At 41.0% G+C, this 24,243-nt stretch overlaps 1 protein-coding gene across 8 annotated transcripts in view; it reads right to left on the reverse strand.

Annotated features, from left to right (window-relative positions):
• Positions 1-24,243, reverse strand: part of kiaa1109 (KIAA1109 ortholog) — a 449,716-nt gene that overhangs the window by 325,666 nt on the left and 99,807 nt on the right. For all 8 annotated transcript variants that reach the window (XR_013497649.1, XR_013497648.1, XM_078211413.1 and 5 more), the window contains exon 11: positions 17,389-17,539. Coding sequence is in view for 6 of the 8 variants with exons in the window: in XM_078211413.1 (XP_078067539.1) it covers positions 17,389-17,539 (151 nt within the window). In the remaining 2 variants the exon portion in view is untranslated. The remainder of the gene's footprint in view (positions 1-17,388; positions 17,540-24,243) is intronic.

Below are 24,243 nucleotides of genomic sequence, written 5' to 3' on the forward strand. Positions count from 1 at the left end.
TGCACAGAGGCTAGCATTCTGTGATCATATAGCAGAATGATATCTTCTTCATATGTTGCTACATTTTTGGCACATTCTGTATACCATACACAAAGCACATTCACATAATGACGGCACAGTGGTTAGCACTGCTGCCTCACAGCGCCAGGAACCCAGGTTCAATTCCGGCCTCAGATCACTCACTGTCTGTGTGAAGTTTGCACCTTCTCCCCGTGTCTGCGAGGGTTTCATCCGGGTGCTCTGGTTTCCTCCCACAGTCAAAAGATGTGCAGGTTAGGTTGACTGGCCATGCTAAATTGTCAGGGGGATTAGCAGGGTAGGTTGGATAGAGCCTGGGTTGGATTGTGGTCAGTGCAAACTTGATGGATCGAATGGCCTCCTTTTGCTCTGTAGGGATTCTATGATTCTAATGTACATTTCTGTAAACTTCAGATATACACAGAATAATACTCAAGAGTATTAGTACTCATTTCAAATATAACTTGCACTTTAATACCCAAGGTCAACTACAATAACCTCTAATCAATTAACTACAATACCAACAATGAAATTCAAAATTTACCAAAACAGAAAAAAAATATTCTGAGTAACATTCATCAAAATAATATAAAGGAATTGTATTTGAGTGTTATACACAAATATACCCATCACAAATATACTCATCGAAGTCAAAAAACCTTTACTTTCTCTCTTTACAATTGAATAAAACTCAAATCATTCCCCTGCAGAACCTACTCCCTGCAATCATCTTCACTCAAATTAGGTTCACTTATTTACTTTTAACAGAAGTTTAGAATCAGTAAGAAAATGTATTCATCAAATCTGCTGAACAAATCTCTCAAACTTCTGAAAAACCTCCAGTGATGAAATTACTGTAGCCACCTATTTATTGAATTGCAATGCAAATTTTCAGCATTTCCAAGTAAAATGAATACTGATGTGGGCCTGCACCATAAACAAAAATACTGCAGATGTTGGAAATCTGAAATTAAAACAAAAATAACACTAGAAATACTCAGCAGGTCAGGCAGCATCTCTCGGAGAGAAAGAGAGTTTAATGGCAAAAGGGATGATGGTGCAATGCCAACAGAGATGATAATGAGATAAGAAAGGAAATAAAAGATGAATCGAGAGGAGGTGTATATAGGAAATTAGAATATCACCAGCTTATTTTTCACAAAAAAATGGGGCAATGTCATGAAATCACACAATTTAAGTGTTTTGTAACATTTAAATGAAACAAATAAACAGTTTCAGTGCAAGGCCACTACTAGTTGATTTATAAAATCAAACCTGAAAATCTATCTGCACACACACTGCTACTGTCCATTTCTGCATTGTTGTCTTTTTAAATATCCAGTGATAAAACATAATATCTCAAAAGCACTTCACAGTTTCCAATTAGGAAAATAACTCATATTTCATATGTGAATATACACAAATATAGTACAATTTACAATAGCAAAGTGTATTATACAAGTCCTTTAACAGAAAAGTCTCCCAATATGCTTCACATAGTCTGAGGGAAGAAATAACACTGAATTCAATAAGATAGGGCCGGTCAAGGACAGTAGTGGGAACTTGTGTATGGAGTCAGTAGAGATAGGCGAGGTGATGAATGAATACTTTTCTTCAGTGTTCACCAAGGAGAGGGGCCATGTTTTTGAGGAAGAGAAGGTGTTACAGGCTAATAGGCTGGAGGAAATAGATGTTCGGAGGGAGGATGTCTTGGCAGTTTTGAATAAACTGAAGGTCGATAAGTCCCCTGGGCCTGATGAAATGTATCCTAGGATTCTTTGGGAGGCAAGGGATGAGATTGCAGAGCCTTTGGCGTTGATCTTTGGGTCCTCGCTGTCCACGGGGATGGTGCCAGAGGACTGGAGAATGGCGAATGTTGTTCCTCTGTTTAAGAAAGGGAATAGAAATGACCCTGGTAATTATAGACCGGTTAGTCTTACTTCGGTGGTTGGTAAATTGATGGAAAGGGTCCTTAGGGATGGGATTTACGACCATTTAGAAAGATGCGGATTAATCCGAGATAGTCAGCACGGATTCGTGAAGGGCAAGTCGTGCCTCACAAATTTGATAGAATTTTTTGAGGAGGTAACTAAGTGTGTTGATGAAGGTAGGGCAGTTGATGTCATATACATGGATTTTAGTAAGGCGTTTGATAAGGTCCCCCATGGTCGGCTTATGATGAAAGTGAGGAGGTGTGGGATAGAGGGAAAGTTGGCCGATTGGATAGGTAACTGGCTGTCTGACCGAAGACAGAGGGTGGTGGTCGATGGAAAATTTTCGGATTGGAGGCAGGTTGCTAGCGGTGTGCCGCAGGGATCAGTGCTTGGTCCTCTGCTCTTTGTGATTTTTATTAATGACTTAGAGGAGGGGGCTGAAGGGTGGATCAGTAAATTTGCTGATGACACCAAGATTGGTGGAGTAGTGGATGAGGTGGAGGGCTGTTGTAGGCTGCAAAGAGACATAGATAGGATGCAAAGCTGGGCTGAAAAATGGCAAATGGAGTTTAACCCTGATAAATGTGAGGTGATTCATTTTGGTAGGACTAATTTAAATGTGGATTACAGGGTCAAAGGTAGGCTTCTGAAGACTGTGGAGGAACAGAGAGATCTTGGGGTCCATATCCACAGATCTCTAAAGGTTGCCACTCAAGTGGATAGAGCTGCGAAGAAGGCCTATAGTGTGTTAGCTTTTATTAACAGGGGGTTGGAGTTTAAGAGCCGTGGGGTTATGCTGCAACTGTACAGGACCTTGGTGAGACCACATTTGGAATATTGTGTGCAGTTCTGGTCACCTCACTATAAGAAGGATGTGGAAGCGCTGGAAAGAGTGCAGAGGAGATTTACCAGGATGCTGCCTGGTTTGGAGGGTAGGTCATATGAGGAAAGGTTGAGGGAGCTAGGGCTGTTCTCTCTGGAGCGGAGGAGGCTGAGGGGAGACTTAATAGAGGTGTATAAAATGATGAAGGGGATAGATAGAGTGAACGTTCAAAGACTATTTCCTCGGGTGGATGGAGCTATTACAAGGGGGCATAACTATAGGGTTCGTGGTGGGAGATACAGGACGGATATCAGAGGTAGGTTCTTTACGCAGAGAGTGGTTGGGGTGTGGAATGGACTGCCTGCAGTGATAGTGGAGTCAGACACTTTAGGAACATTTAAGCGGTTATTGGATAGGCACATGGAGCACACCAGGATGATAGGGAGTGGGATAGCTTGATCTTGGTTTCAGATAAAGCTCGGCACAACATCGTGGGCCGAAGGGCCTGTTCTGTGCTGTACTGTTCTATGTTCTATAGAAATAAATGTGGGGAATCCAAAACAACAGAATACTGTATAATACTAAGCCATTTATGACTGAAATTTTTTATACAAAGGATCGTGGAAACCTTCTACACAATACCCTGAAAAGACTGCAGTTGTTAAGTCAACATCAATTTTTGGAGGCCGATTTCTAAATTGCTGCCATAAAAGGGTACTGGGGAATATGGAATAAAGGTGGGTGAATGGAGTTGAGATCAGCCAGAATCAGAGATTATTATTCAGAGATTCAAATAGGGAGTTGTTCGGCATTTAAGGACTTAAAGATAAACTCAGATACAGGCAGCAAAATGGCAGAATACTTTGCTCCTGTATTTACCAGGGATCAACCGAAGGAGTGTCACATTAGAAGAAATCAAAAAGATTTCAAAAGACAGTGGTTGAGCAAGGAAACAGCTATTAGCAAGCTTTTAGCGTGGATATGGAGTTCATGACAAAGAACAATGCTTTGGTCTTCTAATGTTTATACCAAGACAATTGTACCTCATCCAGGACAGGATATCAGCATGCTTACAAGTGCTGTGGTCAAGGTACAGCATTTAGATGATGATGAAGAAGGGGAGAGTGTGGCAATTAGTACAGACATGATCTATGGTTATGGACTGCTTATGGTTATGGACATCACAACTGAGGAGGAGGATAGAGCTTTGTCATAATTTTATACATTATAGCTAGCTCTTCTCTCAACCTCTTCTGTTCCAAACAAAACAACCTTAGCCAATCCAATGTTTCTTAAAAACTAGAATCCTCCAGGAAAGGCCAATATCCTGGTAGATCTCCCCTGTACCCACTATTTTGCAATTGTATCTTTCCTATAGCATAGTGAGCAGAACTGCAAACCGTGCTTCAGCTGTGGCCTAAGAAGTGTTCTACAAAGTTCCATCAGATTTTTTTGTGTGGGGTGGGGAAGAGGGTGGAAGGTGTTGTTTAACACCAGTTCTGAAAGAAAGGACAGCATCTGATGAGAGAATGATTTACAAGGTGCAGTGTGGATTTACCCTAAATTGATCATTTAGATGTCTGCATACACAGGTGTCTAGAATTATGCACATGCGAATAATGTCAAGCTACACCATCAATTCTCCCACGAATACCATGACTACATTCCAGTGGATGGAGGAAACATAATTAAAGGACTATTTTCCGATTTTCAGGATTCATAACCAAATTGCCACATTTCATCAGGTGGGCTATGAATCGCAATTTCGATGTCTACATTTACAGCAATTGAGGAAGAACATTAAAGTATATACAATTCTAAACAGAAGGTTACAACTAGCAACATTCAGTCATGTTGCTCCCTTGTCTTATTTTGAGCTTTTCTTAAAGAAAACACTATCTGGTTAAATAAAAAATTTGTCAATAATGAATGATTAAAAAGATAAGGACAAATTTGAAGCAAAATAAAATACTTATACTAAGTATACAGGCTTAAAAGAAGAGGATGACAAAAGGACACGTGAAAATGGAGCAGAAGGCCATTCAGCCCCTCGAGCTTGCTTCACAATTTAATATTATGACTGATCTGATAGTAATCTCAAATCTGCTCCCACCTATCCCTGACAACCTTTCAATTCATTGCTTATCAAGAATCTATCTACCTTTGCCTTAAAAATATTGAAAGACACTGCTTGCACCACTTTTTCAGGAAGAGACCTCCAAAGACTCTCAATCCTGAGAGAAAAAAATTCTCGCCATCCTCATTTTAAATGGGCAACCCCTAATTTTTAAACTGTGACCACTAGTTTTAAATTCTCCCATAATGGGCAAACACCCTCTTCACATCCACCCTGTCAGAACCCCATAGCATTTTATATATTTCAATCAAGTCGCCTCTTACTCTTTATATTCCAGCAGAAACAAGCCAGCCTGTTTCCCCTCAAGACAAAGCCCCCATCCCAGTTATTAGTCTGGTAAACCTTCTCAGAACAGCTTCCAGCATATTTACATCTTTCCTTAAATAAGGTGACCAATATTGTGCACAGTACTCCAAAGTGTGGTCTCAATAGTGCCCTGTACAACCGAAACATAACCTCCCTAATTTTGTATTTAATTTTCCTCACAATTGAACCATATAATCCCCACAGTGCAGAAGGAGACCGTTCAGCCCATCGAGTTTCCACCGACTCTTTGAAAGAACATCTTACCCAGGCCTGCACCCCTCCCCTGATCTTTCCCCATAACCCCTCACATTTAACATAGCCAATACACCTAACCTGCACATCTTTGGACTGTTGGAGGAAAACCACGCAGACACGGGGAAACCATGCAAACTCCACACAATCACCCAAGGGCGGAAACGAACCTGCGTCCCTGGCACTGTGAGGCAGCAGTGCTAACCACTGTGCCATTGTGCCACCCCTAGAAACTTTCCTAATTACTTGCTGTATCAAAAGAAGTCTTTTGTGATTCATTTACTAGGACACTCAGATCCCTGCAATCTCTCACCATTTAGATAATATGCTTATATTTTATTATTCCTGCCTAAATTGACAATTTCACATTTTCCCACATTACACTTTGTTTGCCAGATCTTTGCCCAGTCACTTAACTTATCTATATCTTTTTGTCCCCTTCACAATTTTCTTTCCAACTTGGTCATCAACAAATTTGGCAACCATCCAAGTCATACCTATAAATTGTAAATGGTTGAGGTCCCAGCACTGACCCCTGTGGCACACCGTTCGTTACATCTCGCCAACCTGAAAAAGACCCATTAATGCCTACTCTGTTAGCCAACCAATCTCCTATTCATGCCAATTTATTATCACTATCCCATGAGGTTTTTCTTCTGTGATAACTTTTGATATGGCACTTTGTCAAATGCTTTCTGAAAATCTATATACAGTACATTCACTGTTTCCTCTTGATCCATAGCACATGTTACTTCCTCAAAAGGGCTCCAATACGTTGGTTAAACATGATTTCCCTTTCACAAAACCATGCTGACTCTGCCCGATTACCTTGAACTTACAAGTGTCCTGCTATAACCTCTTTTAACAATAGCTTCTAACAGTTTCCCTACAACAGACTGGCTAAATGGCTTGTAGTTTGCCACTTTCTGTGTTGCTCTCTTTCTGAATAATAGAGTTGCATTTGCTATCTTCCAATCCAATGGGATCTTCCCCAAATCTAGGGCATTTTGGAAAATTAAAAACAATGCATCAATTATCTCACTGGACACTTGCTATAAGACTATAGGATGAAGTCCATCAGGACCCATCCACCTGTCAGCTTGCATCCAACAATTAGCTTAGTGCCACTTCTCTAGTGACTGTAATCTTCGAGTTCCTCCTTCCCTCCTATTTCCTGGTTTATAGTTGCTTCAGGATGTTACCTGTATCCTCTATTGTGAAGACTGATGAAAATTACCTGTTCAATTCATCCACCTTCTCCTTGCTTTCCATTATCAATTTTCCAGACTCACCTTCTATTGGGAAAATGTTCATTTTGTTAATTCTTTAAATATTTATAAAAACTCTCACTATTTGTTTATATATTCCTGGGTAGCTTTCTATCATAATCTAATTTTTCCCACTTTATTAATCTTTAATCAATTAATTCTATTGTTCCTTATATTCTGCCCAGCCTCCTAACCTGCAAATCGTCTGCTTTTTCTTTAAGTTTGATATTATCTTTAACCTTTCTAGTTAACTAAGGATGGTGAGTCCATCCCTTGGGCTTTTACTTGCTCGTTAGAATGTATCTATTCTGTGCATTCTAAAATATCCTCTTAATGTTTGCCACTGCATCTCTATTGACCTATCCTTTAATATAATTTGTCAATTAATTTTAGCTAACTCAGATATCGTGCCCTCATTAAAATTTAAAATCATAGTTTCAAACCCACTCTTTAAATGTTAAATTCAATCATTTTATGGTCGTTGCTACCTAGGGATGTCTTCAGGATGAGATCATTAATTACTTCCACCTTGTTGCACAATACTAGGTCTCATATAGCCTGCTCCCTGGTTGGCTCCAAACCATGTTGTTCTAAGAAATTATCCTAAAAACATTCAATGAATTCCTCATCTAGGCTAACTTTTCCCATCTGACTTTATGTCGATTAAAATGTCCCATGATTACTGTCGTGTCTTTCTGACAAGCTCCAATTATTTCTTCCTTTATTACCCTACCATCCCAAAGGGAATATGAAGCGATTAGTAAAGATGACCAAAATGGAAAGCAAAGAGGACTGGCAAAATTAAATTATCCTAAATTATAAAAATAAATAGTGAAGTATTCTACAGACACATAATTAACAAAAGATAGATCACAATTGGGATCAGGTCACTAAGGGATGCACAAGATAAACACATAGGTACTGACAACAAAATAGCAGAATACTTTGCTCCTGTATTTACCAAGGACCAAACAGAAGGAATGTTACATTAGAAAAAAAATCAAAAAACAATTTCAAGACGTTTAAGAGAGAAAAGGGGAAGATGATTGATAAACTAGTTAAACTGAAAGAGGACAAAATCCAGGTGGATTATATTAATGTGTACTAACAGAACCTAGGGAAACTAGAGTTTGTGCGCACACAAGTGTGAGCGTAAGTACATGTTTGTGCTTGTGCGTTTGCAATTAAGGTCAGAATTTGTTGCCCATTCATAACTGCCCTCGAGAAGCTGGTGCTGAGCCACCTTCTTGAACAATTGCAGTCCGTGTGGTGCAAGTACAGCCATGGTGTTGTTAAGAGCTAACGTCTTAAGATTTCGACCCAGCTATGGAAGAACTGGTAATATAATTCCAAATCAGGATGGCAAGAGACTTGGAATGTAACTGGCAGATGGTGGTGTTCCCATGCATCTGCTGCCCTCATTCCGGAGTATCTTGACGAGCTGCTGCATTGCATCTTGTTGATCATACATATTGCTACCGCTATGCAGGTGGAGGGAGTGAATGTTTACAGTGGTGGATGAGGTGCCAATTAAACACATTATTATAAAATCTGCAGAAATCGCATGAAAACAATGGATCAGGCAATTTATATGAAAGCCAAGGGGATTAGTTGGAGGAAGACCTGCTTCATGAAGAGACTTACTCTATTCATGGGTAGTTTCACACTACAGTGGCATTTACAGCAGCAGAAAAAATAATGTGCAAATGCTGGTCTTCAGGACATCGTCATTGAATCCAACTGATTGCAGTAGGTTCTGCCATGGTGTTGTAAGCGCTATCGTTACAGCAGGATGGTTAGAAGTTACAAGATTGGGTATAAAACTCGAGAGAGATAACAATGGCAGGGCAGGCTTACATCGAAACTCTCCCTGATGATGAGCAAGACCCGACTTACTACTCAGCAGTTGAATTTCAGATGTCCTTCCCCAACTATGACTTTGACGAAAGCATCAACTCTCAAGATTCCAGTCATTTATTAGTTGCTACAACAACCTTTTAAGAATGGTATTGATATTAGGATGACTTGCTTGTGATGACAGTATGGAGTCTAACAACACCAGGTTAAAGTCCAACAGGTTTATTTGGTAGCAAACACCACTAGCTTTCGGAGCGCTGCTCCTTCGTCAGGTGAGTGGGAGATCTGCTCATAAACAGCAAACAGGGCATATAAAGACACTTTATATGCCCTGTTTGCTGTTTATGAGTAGATCTCCCACTCACCTGACGAAGGAGCAGTGCTCCGAAAGCTAGTGGCGTTTGCTATCAAATAAACCTGTTGGACTTTAACCTGGTGTTGTCAGACTCCTTACTGTGTTTACCCCAGTCCAACGCCGGCATCTCCACATCATTGCTTGTGATGTGCAGCTTTAAGGAAAGTCATCCTGAAATCAATGTAGAGTCACAAGCAAGACAATCTGTGGCTCAGACATGATAAGAGTATGGTTTCTCACAGACAGCATGTGAAGAAGTTATCAAAAAGATGGCCAACCATGATTCCAAGACAAAGGGAGGTTTGACAGGATTTACTTTCAATAAGGGAATTGTACAAAAATAGACTTTGACAGAGCATGAGAGAGCTGCTTTAAACAAAAAGTGTCAAGGGATGGCTAATCACAGACCATCAACAAGATCTTACATTGACTTGGACAAGACAAAGAGCATGATGAAAAAGAGGAGGAATGTCATGGACACCATTTAAAATATGGTTAATCGTTTTGATCCTTCATTGAAGACAAATCTGTTGTATCACATCACATCAGGCCAAATTGCGCCAGCACCTGTAATCAAGGATCTTATACAGGCTGAGGAAGAGAGGAAACATTCATGACTTTTGTAGAAACAAGTACACCCAAAATGTCAAATTTCATGATCTTGTCAAGAAGATGAAACTAAAGACTTTCAAGAACACAAGTAAAATGTATACAACCACAGTAAACGATAAAAAGATTGCTCTGAAAGCAGCTCTGAAAATATTAGTTGTTGGAGCAGTCAGAAAAGTATACATTAATGAAATGCGGCTTATACATTGGGAACATTACCCTTGTCTCTAGCTGATCGTGATGGACCCCTCATCAAGTCAAATAAAGCAAAGCTCTTACACTTTCTGAGGGGGTCAATCAACCCCTTCCATTCATGTGATCCCAAGTGGTACAGTGTCTTTGCAAAGTGCTAAACATAATGAGACAACATGGATGTGGGATGCTATGACATTGATTAAAGTCATGAAACCACAATCAAATTTTTTTGTTGACTGAATACTGAGAGTTCTTGAGAAACAAATGAAGACGGACAAATGGAGAGATCCACTTTGTTCTGGACAGATAAAAGACCAACAACATCAAGAGTGATGAAAGGGAATGGAGGTCAGCTGGAGGAATGCAAATCATCAAAACTTTTTCTCCTCACCGAAAATCCCAAAACAGTAACAAAATGCCTGTTTGGCAGTGACAACAAGGAAAGTATTGTCCAGTTTTTCTATGGAAGATGTTGCAAGTCTGGAAGAGAGATCACTGATGCTATGATACTCTTTGTTGGACATGGGAGTGAGTGTCATGTCCTTCATCAGAATGACAACCAAACAGACCTGGAGATGGTACCAATCCCAGCACTGTTTCCCAGCCAGGAGGCTGACAAACAGGTAGTGCTTCACAGCACATTTGCAGCCAGTTCCAGTGAGCATGTCGTCATAAGCAGTGCTGACATTGGTGGCTTCATATTATGCTTGGCATTCTGCAAGGTCATTGATACCAAGTCTATTTGCACAGGAGGATAAACAGGTGTATAACTGATGTTCATTGCATCTATGATCATTCTGGTAGAAGTGTGTATGCTGCTCTCACTGGACTTTGGTATTTTTCAGGATGTGATTCAGCAATTGTTCTCTATGAGATGGGCAAGGTGCCCATCAGTAAAAATCCTGATTGCCAGCAAAGAGCACCATGCAACACTTGAGATGTTAGGGACATCATTTGCTGTTTCACAATCTCTTTGTGAAGGACCAGAGGCATACACTTCTGAACTCTAACAGCAGACTGAATGTAAAGATGTGAACCAGGCCAGATGTTACATGTTCACAACTGAAGGTTATGCAAAGATTCATTGTACAAGCATATACAGCGTACCAATTACCAGTCTGCAATACACAAGCAATATCTTCAGAACATGCCAGAAATTTAATCTCCAAAGTATCATGGGTGGAAACTGGAAAATGTTGTACTCGTCATAGACTGGATGACACTTCCTCTAACACGGTAAGTGTAATGGAGCTTGTAAACTGTTCATGCAAAAACAGAGTGCACAAGGACAATGCTCTTGTTTTCTCTGCAAACTACTCTGCACCAACATCTGCGCATATGTAGATTGTGAGAATACTACATTTTTGCCTCAGATTTCTAGGGCTCAGGAAGTATATACCCAGGATTCAGATTATATTTCATGCATTTGCAAATGCGAGGCAAAATCAGCAATAATGAATGAAGAAAAATAATGTTCAGGGAAGATACCGTCCCCACCCCATCTCAGCATCGATCGGTTTCTCTCTCCCCCCTTTATAATCTAAGGACTACAGTTAAATGGGCGATTATGTACCTCCAAAGTTTAAATGATTTTGCATGGAATAAATTGTTATGGTAGATTTATTTCCTTAGTAATGAATATGAAAAACTTAGATTTATGTACAAGTACACAGTAAGATAATTCCACATCTAGAATGTCCTCAGTGATACTTCTTCTGACCATTTCTTACACTATCCATTTTCAAAATTTAGCAAGACTGGTGATATCTCACCAATGCTAGTGAAAAGTAAAATTATAGAGTTTGGTCGACTCTGTTGCAATATTGCACCCTGACAAGAAAACACAGTTTGAAAACGTTTCACTATCAAGGCGAACTGTGGCGAGACGTGCAGAAGAAATCTGAGATAAACTGGACCAACAATAGAATAGCAAACAATTTTTCGCTTTGGCACTTGATGAAAGCTGTGATGTAAAAGACATAAGAACATAAGAACTGGGAGCAGGAGTACGCGATCTGGCCCTTCGAGCCTGCTCCGCCATTCAATAAGATCATGGCTGATCTTTTTGTGGACTCAGCTCCACTTACCTGCCCGCTCACCATAACCCTTAATTCCTTTACTGTTCAAAAATCTATCTGTCTTTGCCATAAAAACATTCAACAAGGTAGCCTCAACTGCTTCACTGGGCAGGGAATTCCACAGATTCACAACCCTTTGTGTGAAGAAGTTCCCCCTCAACTCAGTCCTAAATCTGCTTCCCCTTATTTTGAGGCTGTGCCCCCTAGTTCTAGTTTCACCCGCCAGTGGAAACAACTTCCCTGCTTCTATAAGATCCCCCCTCATTCTTCTAAATTCCAATGAGTATAGTCCCAGTCTACTCAGTCTCTCCTCATAAGCCGACACTCAACTCCGGAATGAACCTAGTGAATCTCCTCTGCACTCCCTCCAGTGCCAGTATATCCTTTCTCAAGTAAGGAGACCAAAACTGTACATAGTACTGCCTCAGCAGCACCTTATACAACTGCACCGTAGCCTCCCTGTTTTTAAACTCCACCCCTCTAGCAATGAAGGACAAAATTCCATTTGCCTTCTTAATTACCAGCTGCACCTGCAAACCAACATTTTGCGATTCATGCACAAGGACACCCAGGTCCCTCTGCACAGCTGCAATTTTTTACATTGAAGTAATAGTCCATTTTGCTGTGATTCGTACCAAAATGCACGACCTCATAAGACAGTTCAATTGATGATTTTCATATGAAGCATTAACGCAAATTTTGAGTCTACAATAGAATTGGCTTGAATGTAGTCAATGAATAACATGGCTATTTAGAAAAGAATTATTGGAATCAGGAAATAAGTGTCCCAAAAGATGCTTGTACTGTTTGGGTCAACTTAGGCAGCATGGTGACATAGTGGTCAGCACTGCTGCCAGAGTGCCAGGGATTAGGGTTCGATTCTGGCCTTGGGTGACTATGTGGAGATTGCACCTTCTCTTTGATGGCGTGAGTTTCCTCCAGGTGCTCCGGCTTCCTTTCACAGTCCAAAGATGTGCAGATTATGTGGATTAGCCATGCTAAACAGCCCCTCAGTGTCCAAAGACGTGTAGGTTAGGTGGATTAGTGGTGGCAAATGCATAGGGTCAGGGGGATAGGGCAGGGGCGGGCCTGGGTACGATGTTCTTTCAGAGAGTCGGTGCAGATTCAATGGGCCGAATGGCCTCCTTCTGCACTGTAGGTGTTCTAACTTAACGTCTGCAAAGACATTATGAAATTCAACAAATCAAAGAACAGATACACAATTAGTGATGACCACCTTGCAATAGTGCTCCACATTGCAACAACAGAGATGGCAACTGACTTCACCTCCCTTGTTGACACCCACGAGAAACTTTCCTCTTCACTTTTTTTTTAAAAAGATAGTGAGGCAATTTTATTACGAAACAGATAGATGGCCTATGATAACATGCCAGCATTATGCAAATGGGGAGCAGTATTTCAAGAAGAAGATAAATATCAAAAAAGGGAAAAAAGGAATAAGATTGGTTAAAAGAAAGAAAGATATTACCTGTCACAAAACAAGCTTGTTTTGTAACTTATTTACAGGAGAGAATTAAATAGTAGCTAAATTATGTTAAACTTGTACATAACCTTGGTTGGGCCACATTTCAAATGTTGTCAACAGTTCTGGTCTTCAATCTTGCATTTACTCAATTAATTATTTTTGTTGTATTAAGTTTGTGTTCTCTAATTACTGTCTTACCAACCACTTAAGACAATTCATCACTACTTCAATCAAAACCCTTCACAATTTTAAAAGCCTATATCAGATAGACCTTTAACATTCACTGCATAACGATAAAAGTTCCGAGTTCCAAAGTGTCCATTCATAAACAACACCCCAGTGAATCTTAAGTTCCAGTTTAATAAAACTAATGTTCAAGCGGGGCAGTCAGTGGGGCCTGTATTCTCATTTACTGCTGGTAACAGATCCCTGAGCCAACAATGACAGAATATGGTCAGGACACTGGGCCAAGACATCTTTCATAGCCACTGCGATAAAACCAGCAAGGTAGTGGCATCATTAACTCCTCCTCCGCTTGCATTATTGATGTGGAAATCACTCCCAGTGCTATAAAACTTCAGCAGCGTTGGGAAGAGAGATTTCTGATCAAAAAGCGGTGAAGCTGATCCCAAACCTACCTGAAGGGAACTTAGCTCCTGTAAGTTGAAGCAGTTCCTACTGCCTCTCGTCGCTCATCTCCAGAGCCTGCATGCATAGTGCGGATTCAGGAGAAGAAAGCAATGAGCCAGAGGTTAGGTGAGAGGAAGGATTACAGAGGATAGGTTAGAAGGGTGAGAGGCCTCAAGGGTTGTGAACGAGAGGATGAGCTAGGGAGCCAGAGTGGGCGAAGGTCTGAGGATTAGCAAGATATGAGCCAGTGAGCAACAGAGGCTGTTAACTGAACATTTAGCAAGAGGAAAGTTCCACAGCGACCAGGAGGATCATGCATTGTGTGCCGAGCAGGATCAACTGTGAGTGGAATGCACTATAAGTAGAAAGATACCATTTCTTTAATTGAAGTTATTCCATTTACAAATGTGGAAATTTAGCAATGTGAAGTATTTCAACTTAGAGTTTTAATGGGTAGGGTGCGGGAAGGGAGATGGCAGTATCTGGTGGTGTATGGGGTTGTGCAGTATCCTGTGTGCGCCTCAGTCTGGAAGTTATGGGCCCATATCTTCTTCAATGAAATCACCCTCAACACATCAGTCTTTATCCTGGAACGTGTGCTAGTTCAATCCCTAATGTTCCCTGACGACTTTCACAAACTCAAGTCGAGCTTCCAACCTGTTCACAATATCAAAACTTCCCTCGTCAAAGTCACAAATTTATAACTTCTGCAATTGTGACAGTGCTTCATTAAATCCTGGTTATTCTTCTTGTCCTAATGCATTTGATATCATTAACCAACTAATCCTCGGCCATTACGTTTTCTGCACTCTCCAGCTCCACAGACCTCCCTTGCACGATTCCAAAAGTGAAAAAGAAAAACACCATATACCCCTGTCTTTATTAAATAAAACTGTGTAAAATTTACATTTCCCCACTTCCACCATGGATTGTAGCCCTTTCAATAAAATGGCTATATTAAATTCATGTAATTTTTAATCCAAATTTTCTTCTTTGCCATCATATTACAAAATTTTCATCAAGGTCCAAATCAATCGCACTTAAACTCTGGGATGATATTCTTAATTCAACATCTAAAATTGCCCCCATTACAATCACCACCATTGTTTCAAATTAGCTTAAGATACTCTCCAGTTATAATCCAAGCTTGAAAGGACAAAATCTATATTTATGATACTGCTGGGCATTTTCACAGTTCAAGAGGAATAACATGAACAGTTCACACACCTACTGTTGTACTTTACTAAAATTCATACAAAGATATACCTGCTAAATGCTGAAGAGTTTGAATTGGGCTGTTTTCTCTTATTTATTCTGCAAAGGACATCCTTAAAAGGCACATCAATGGAAGAACCTTGCAATTTAACTGTGTGACATTTTTAAATGAATTTTAGGTGTACGATTATTCTGGCACATTTGCTAAGCCTGAATTAATCAGCACTTGGAGTTAAGCATCAATCTCTGTCGCTGTGTCACAACCAAAGAAAGCAGAGCAATATGCAAAAAAGCACAGAATATGTTGTAGCAGCAGCTACCTCATGTGTCATCTTGTGGGCCAGCCAACAATGTAATTTATTAGCTCAGAGAATCTGAACCTAATGTTATGAAACATTAGCATAACACTTTGTAAACATGTCAGGATGTCAGTCTCATGAATTAATACATAGTGGGTTTAAAATTATTGTAAGATTTATAAACACGTTTACATTTTCTGCCAATGGTGTTGTTCCACGAGTTCTAAATAAAAGTTAAATAAACAATGGTGCCTCATCATGAAGCTTGAATTATTGTCCTCAACTAAACAGCATCAATTAATCAAATAAAGCTGGATTTTCAACATTAATAGTTTTCCTGTCTGTTTCACAACACATTTTATTCCATTTTGATATCAAAACCAAAATATCTGTGCACAAAACTGTTGTAACTAACCAAAAGATGCACATGTAGCCAACAAACCAACAGTGCAAAACTGCTCTTAGTTGTTACACAGGGTGATATTATAATAAGCGGGAAAGATGAACAAACTTGCAATTGAGCGACACTTAGCATGTTCTCAGGGTACCCTAAGACAGACAGATGGTGTTGGTTGAGGGATAAATATTAGCCAGAAGACTATGAAAATGCCTTGATTTCCTTTGAGAATTAATGTGGATCTTTTGCGTGCACCTAACATGGCATCTTGAATTAACATCTCATCCAGGAGACAGTATCTCTGACAGAGATATTCCTTCAGTAATGGACTGAAGCATCAGTTTAGATTATGAGCTATTTAATTAGGAATAAATGCATCATGCTACAAACTGATAACCAACACTTAATACACTTTGCAATAAGATAATTCTGCTGATCAATTCACATTGTTAAACTTCAACATTTTAGTTTGTAAAAGTTGATATACCAGTGGGATATCTCACGGTTGAAGTGAACAATGTGCTGCATTAATTTAAAGGGAAATTACATTTAAGAAAATGATTTGTGACAACAGAAGACTTTCTTAATGTTGGTTACCTTAACATCTCTTAAAAAGAAACTCCTCCCCAAGTAAACATGGGCAATTTCTTAAAAAGAGCACACTACACAAGTGAAAAATTGAGTTTTAACAGTGCACTATTAGCTCTGATTCATACAATAAAGGCCTCAAAAGTTGAATTCCTAAGTTTCGGAACAAAAATGAAATAATGCTTTAGCTCACACATACCAACAGCATAATCGGTTGCATGACAGCTAAAATTTTGGCCTTCTTTTAAAAAATTGTTCCTACTATAGAAGCATTGAGTATATCCTCGAGTTCATACATATAACTCATTTGCATACTGGCTACATTCCTAAAAGGATATCCATACTATTCAAATATCACTCCTACCAACATTTCAGTTCACCCTTCCTATTCTGCCCCAAGTCAGCATCACATAAGCACCCGAATGTTCCCATCTTCACCATTCCAGGTCAACAATCTCTTGGTTCTTGCCTTTTTTTGCAATTTTGCTCAAACACATTTCTTGGAAGGTTAACCAAGCAGCATCATTAACACCCATACATTGGCTGAACCTTTTTAACCAAGGAGGAAAATGTGGAGTAAAACTCATCAGGACTGGCTGTATATGTGGAGAGAGAAAAGAGTTGATGTTTTGAGTCCAATACAACTCTTCTTCAGAACTGAGAAAAATGAGGGCTGAGAAAATACACAAAAACAAAACTCTGCTGTTCCATTCTGGATTTTGTAGATCACACCACTTGAAGCAACATTTCCAAGATTATAGTACTCTCAAGACAAACCCAACCTGTAACAAAGAAAAGCTTAATTTGACATGTGTGACTCAAAAATCACGTCAATTAGTAAGGGGAAGTTTGACGTCAGGGTAAAGAGTGGTCAAAAATATTTCTCATTGACTGTTCGAGAGCTCAGCAGAGCATGATGTTATAATGCATTTTTTAATTACCTTTGTCGATCTGCCCATGGTCCATAATTGAAATCTGTTCCTTTCCCACAAACAATATCCAGTCCCCAACATGGCGGTAGGTCTTGTAATTTTGTACTTTCACTGTCTGGACTCTCTTCAGCATTTTCATCTGTTTCTTCGGGTACAATACCTGCACAAATAATAATCATTAAAACCATATATATCCATGTCTTGTAATAGCAAACAGATAAAAAGAACAATATACCATCTGAATCCTGATGCTGTACTGCAGAGGCTGTTTGGCCAATTGTACCAGCTCTTTGAATGATGTATCCAATTAGTCTCAGTGCCCTCCTCTCCCATCTAACCCTAAAAATTTATCAGTGGTTAATTCAGATACGAAATTAAATGCAAGACAAGTTTTGAAAAAAGGGAGGATATCGACTAGACAAACAAGGCGTTCTTTCCTTTCAGGGGGGAGGGACGTAAAGATCAGTGACTTGTTCCAGCGCCATAGTGAGATTTCTTTGGAACTTTCCCACTCATCTTAGGTCAGGTCACGTGACCCTCAGCACCATTTTCTCCAGCTTCCTAACCCACCTTCGCTGACCCTCCAACTTTGGGCCTCTATCTGGAAAGGAGGAAACAGTTAATACAGAACATGAACAACAGAATCAACTGTATAGGGACACAGGTGCTCTGTTTAAAAACTTTGTTCATGTGGTGAACCATAGATGGTTACCACTATGGGTACTTGTATATATGTTATTCTTGTTACTGTTGGGGTTAGGGTTTGGGTGTTCCACCTGTTATTACTGTTTATGTGGTACACTCCGTTCGGCTCCGCCCAGGACTCCGCCTTCTTACAGGAGTATAAAGGTCACTGCTACTTCCTAGTAGTCTTTAGTCTGGGATAATATTGTTGAGTAGTGTGCTCCTATTTGTAGTGAATAAAAGCCTTTATTCCCGGGTACGTTCTAGCCTCCCGTGTGAATTAATCACGCATCAGTTCAGTAGATGGCTACAACGTTTTTCAAGTAAAATTTTTTTTAACCTCTTAACAGATGTTCAGCATTGAAAAAGCAAGGCTGCCAAAATATGTCAAGCAGTGAGCATGTGTTGTTCTGGTTTGTGTCAGTGAAATAGATTTGTATTTGCCATGGTCTGAATTGTCCGGAAATCTGAACAAGAGAGGGAAAAAACTAGGTGAAGGAAGCCTGCAAAATAAAAGAGAAAACAAGTGAGGATTTCCTCACAGAAGTGTGTGCAATAGTAATATAAAGTCTATAGAGGTTGACGGTGTCTTATAGCTCTTACATGTCTGAAAATTACTGTTATATATTCAAGTAGGTGCATGATTGCTTTAAGAGCTAGTCACATGATGAAATGGTGATGTCATTAAGGTGTTGGACAGGCTGCTGTTTTAATTTCAGTTTGTACTCTACAGGCAGGAGCTCCTAGAATAAACCTGTTGTGTGTTCCTCTGAATCTGCGTTTACAAACCACATATTTTAATTTTCTTTAAAACTCACAACACCTAACATAGTTAGAACATTACAAAAAAAAACTGGTGACAAGTCAGGATATGTTCTCGATTAAACAAAATCTTAAGTTTAAAAAAAACACATTGCGTGTCCTCACACTTTGAATATTAGAAGACTGAGGGGAAGCAACAATAGTGTTAAAGATGCCAGTACAGGAAGTTAGAAGAAAGCTCTCCTTGAGGTTTTAAAAGAGGGTTTTTTCCAATCAGAGACAGGTGAGATTCCAGGCAGTATCGGGCATATTTGATAAGAAGGGATGCTTTGCTGTATGGCCAAGGTCATTTGGAAACAAGAAAACATCAAGTCAATGGTCCCCAGGATAAAAAGGGAAGTACCAGGAAGACAGCAAAAAAACCCAGAAAAGTCTTTAATTCCTAGCGCCTACAAGAGAAATGGCAGGTCAATTAGGATCTATGGGCCCTCTCAATGAAGAAAAATCATGGTGATCCAATGCAGATCATTATCAGTACTTTGTACAAGCAAATATGATTGCAAATGAGTTGCTGGTACCAGCTGTGTTCAGTACAATAGGAAGCAAAACCTTCAAATTGCTCAAGAGCTTGGTTCATCCAGTCAAGAACCAAAACGTACGATGACTTGCTAAAGATTCTTGAAGAACATTATTCTCCAAAGCCACTGATCATCACAGAACGGTTCAGGTTCCACTGAAGGTATCAAGTGCAAGGCAAAAGCATCGTTCAGTTTGTGGCAGCCTTATAAAGGCTGGCATAACATTGAGAGTTTGGTGAGTCATTAGAAGATACTCTTCAAGATCATCTAGTTTGTGGTCTCCAAAATAAGGCTATCCAAAGAAGGATGCTGAGTGAACATGCTTTGACTTCAAAAGTGACAGTATAAATCACAATGTTGATGTAACTGGAAGCTCAGGATGCTTCAGAATTTGGTGCAGGAATGAAGGTCCACAAGTTGGGAACTCCCCATAAGTCAAAAAGGAAACAAGCATATGAGGGAGAATGAGGAGGTGATAGACAAGAGCTATCATCAGGTGGTCACACCAGGGCCACGGGAGGAGGCCAAGTGGGTGACAGCCAGGAAGGGTAAAACACGGGTGATTGAGAGCACCCCGGTGGAAGTGCCCCTCCATAACAAGTACTCCTGTCTGAGTACTGTTGGGGGGGACAGCCCATCTGGGGGAAGCAGCAGTGGCCGTGTCTCCGGGGTGGAGTCCGGCCCTGTAACTCAGAGGGCTAAGGAAAGTAGGAGGAAGGCGGTATTAATCGGGGACTCGACAGTCAGGGGGACGGACAGGCGATTTTGCGGAGGCAGGCGGGAGTCTCGCATGGTGGTCTGCCTCCCTGGGGCTGGGATCCAGGATGTCGCTGGGCGTGTCCCAGAAATCCTGAGGTGGGAGGGAGAGGAGCCGGAGGTAGCGGTACATATTGGTACCGCTGATGTGGGTAAGAAGGGGGAAGGGAACATGAAAAAAGAGTATAGGGAATTAGGGAGACAGCTGAGAAGGAGGAAAGCAAAGGTAGTAATCTCGGGATTGCTGCCTGTGCCACGGGAAGGTGAGGAAAGGAATGGAGTGAGGTGGAGGATGAATGTGTGGCTGAGGGAATGGTGCAGGGGGCAGGGATTCAGGTTCCTGGACCATTGGGACCTCTTTAGGGGCAGGTGTGACCTGTATACTAAAAACGGGTGGCACTTGAATCCCAGGGGGACCAATATCCTGGCAGGAAGGTTGGCTAAGGCTACTGGGGAGAGTTTAAACTAGATAGGTTGGGGGGAGGGGATCAAAGTGACGTGACTGAGAGTGAGGAAGGTAGCTCGCAAACAGAGATGGGTTATAGGCAGTGCAAGAGGGCAGGTGGACTGGGAACAGAGAAGGGGAGAGGTCAGACCATAGGATTGAGATGTGTCTACTCTAATGCCAGGAGTATAGTGAATAAACAACTAGCTAAAGGAGGAGAGGGCTTGGGAGATGTTAGTAGCACTTCAACAAACTGGGTCCAGATAAAGGCTGGCATAAAGACACTTTGCCTGAATGCACGAAGCATTCGAAACAAAGTAAATGAGTTGATGGCACAAATCCATACAAATGAATATGATCTAGTGTCCATCACAGAAACGTGGTTGCAGGGTGACCGGGACTGGGAACTGAATATACAGGGTTATCAGGCATTTAGGAAGGATAGACAGGTAGAAAAAGGAGGTGGGGTAGCTTTGTTAATAAAGGATAATATCAGGACGGTAGTGAGAGACGACATAGGCTCTAAGGAGCAAAACGTGGAATCGTTGTGGGTGGAGATAAGGAATAGTAGGGGGAGAAAGACACTGGTAGGCGTGGTCTATAGGCCCCCAAATAATAACTTAGAGGTGGGGAGGGCTATAAACAAGCAAATAATGGATGCGTGCAAAAGTGGAACGGCAATAATCATGGGGGATTTTAACCTACATATTGATTGGTCGACTCAAATTGGACGTGGAGGGCTTGAGGAAGAGTTCTTGGAATGCTGTCGGGATTGTTTCATTGAACAGTATGTTACAGAACCTACGAGAGAGCGAGCTATCTTGGATCTGGTTCTGTGCAATGAGACAGGTAGGATTAAGGATCTTCTTGTGAAGGATCCTCTTGGGATGAGTGATCATAATATGGTGGAATTTCTGATACAGATGGAGGGTGAGAAAGTAGGGTCCCAAACCAGTGTCCTCTGCTTGAACAGAGGGGAGTACGATAGGATGAGGGTGGAATTGGCTAATGTAGACTGGGCGAGCAGACTGGTAGGTAGGACAGCTGAGGAACAGTGGAGGATTTTTAAGGAGATTTTTTTAAAGTACTCAGCAAAAATATATTCCGGTGATAAAGAAGGACTGTAAGAAAAAGGATAACCGGACGTGGATAACGAAGGAAATAAAGGAGAGTATTAAAATAAAATCAGATGCGTACAGAGTGGCCAAAAATAGTGGAGAATTAGTGGATTGGGAAAGCTTTAAAGAAAAACAAAGAACGACTAAGAAAGCGATTAAGAAAGGAAAGATAGATTATGAAACTAAACGCTCAAAATATAAAAAATGATAGTAAAAGTTTTTACAAGTATATAAAAAGGAATAGAGTGGCTAGAGTGAATGTTGGACCCTTGGAAGATGAGAGGGGGGATTTAATAGTGGAAAACGAGGAAATGGCTGAGACTTTAAATAAGTTCTTTGTGTCGGTCTTCACGCTGGAAGACACAAATAGTTTGCCGAATATTAGAGATCGAGAGTTGGTGGGAGGGGAGGTCCTTAATACAATTACTGTTACTAAGGTGGTGGTGCTTGGTAGACTAATAGGACTGAAGGGAGACAAGTCCCCGGGCCCGGATGGAATGCATCCCAGGGTACTGAAAGAAATGGCTGAGGTAATAGCAGATGCGTTAGTAGTAATTTATCAAAATTCGCTGGACTCTGGGGTAGTGCCGGCTGACTGGAAAACAGCTACTGTTACGCCGCTGTTTAAAAAAGGAAGTAGACAAAAGGCGGGTAACTACAGGCCGGTTAGCTTAACGTCCGTAGTTGGGAAGATGCTAGAGTCCATTATTAAAGAGGAAATAACAGAGCACCTGAATAAGAATGGTTTGATCAAGCAGACGCAGCATGGATTCATGAAGGGAAAGTCGTGTTTGACGAATCTACTGGACTTTTATGAAGATGTCACTAGTGTGGTTGACAGAGGGGAACCGGTGGATGTGGTGTTTTTAGATTTCCAGAAGGCGTTCGATAAGGTGCCTCACAAAAGGTTGCTGCAGAAGATTGGGGTACACGGAGTTAGGGGTAAGGTGTTGGCGTGGATTGGGGATTGGCTATCTAACAGGAAGCAGAGAGTTGGGATAAATGGGTGCTTTTCTGGTTGGCAGTTGGTGACCAGTGGCGTGCCGCAGGGACCGGTGCTGGGGCCTCAATTGTTTACCATTTACATAGATGATCTGGAGGAGGGGACTGAACGTAGGGTATTCAAGTTTGCTGATGACACGAAGGTGAGTGGGAAAGCGAATTGCGTGGAGGATGCAGAAAGTCTGCAGAGAGATTTGGATAGGCTGAGCGAGTGGGCGAGGATCTGGCAGATGGAATATAACGTTAGCAAATGTGAGGTTATCCACTTTGGAAGAAATAATAGTAAATTGGAATATTATTTAAATGGAGAAAAATCACATCGTGCGACTGTGCAGAGGGACCTGGGGGTCCTTGTGCACGAATCGCAAAAACTCAGTCTGCAGGTGCAGCAGGTGATCAAGAAGGCGAATGGAATGTTGGCCTTTATCGCGAGGGGGATAGAATATAAAAGCAGGGAGGTCTTACTGCAACTGTACAAGGCACTGGGTGAGGCCGCAACTGGAGTACTGTGTGCAGTTTTGGTCGCCTTATTTGCGAAAGGATATATTGGCCTTGGAGGGAGTGCAGAGAAGGTTCACCAGGTTGATACCGGAGATGAGGGTTGTAGCTTATGAGGAGAGATTAAACAGATTGGGTCTGTACTCGTTGGAGTTTAGAAGGATGAGGGGTGATCTTATAGAGACATATAAGATAATGAAGGGACTGGATAGGGTTGAGGTGGAGAGATTCTTTCCACTTAGAAGGGAAACCAGAACTAGAGGGCACAGCCTCAAAATAAGGGAGGGCCGGTTCAGAACAGAGTTGAGGGGGAACTTCTTCTCTCAGAGGGTAGTGAATCTCTGGAATTCTCTGCCCATTGAAGTGGTGGAGGCTTCCTCGTTGAATATGTTTAAATCACGGGTAGATAGTTTTCTGATCGATAAGGGAATTAGGGGTTATGGGGAGTAGGTGGGTAAGTGGAACTGATTCGCTTCAGATCAGCCATGATCTTGTTGAATGGCGGGGCAGGCTCGAAGGGCCAGATGGCCTACTCCTGCTCCTATTTCTTATGTTCTTATGTCACAAGATGTGCTAAAATGGATCATTCAGCAAGTGAACACTGGAGCAAGAATAGTCAATGCAAGAATTGTGGCACAATGAGTCACATTGCATAAGCTTGTTGGACTACACCATCTTCCCCTGAGAAAAATATTCAGAAGAAGAATCTGGGTACCTTCAAGAAGAAGAACAAGTTGCATTCTACAAAAAGAAGAATTTACAAGGTGGAAGAAAAGAATTATGAATTTGAAGAAGACAATGGCCAGAAATATGATGAAGAACTCCAACTGAATGTCTTATCCATTCAAGGTGAATCACATACACTCTGGGTGATTCCATAGTTAAATGGACAACCTGTTAGGATGGAGGTTGATACTGGTGCTGCTGTATCTTTAATTCCTGGGACTACAAATCAACAAAAGCTGAAGTATCTTCCTCTAAAAACCAGCTGATGTGATTTTAAGGACATACATGGAAGAGG

The sequence above is a fragment of the Mustelus asterias genome, chromosome 1 (genome assembly GCF_964213995.1).
Source record: "Mustelus asterias chromosome 1, sMusAst1.hap1.1, whole genome shotgun sequence".
In the NCBI taxonomy this organism is placed as follows: Eukaryota; Metazoa; Chordata; class Chondrichthyes; order Carcharhiniformes; family Triakidae; genus Mustelus; species Mustelus asterias.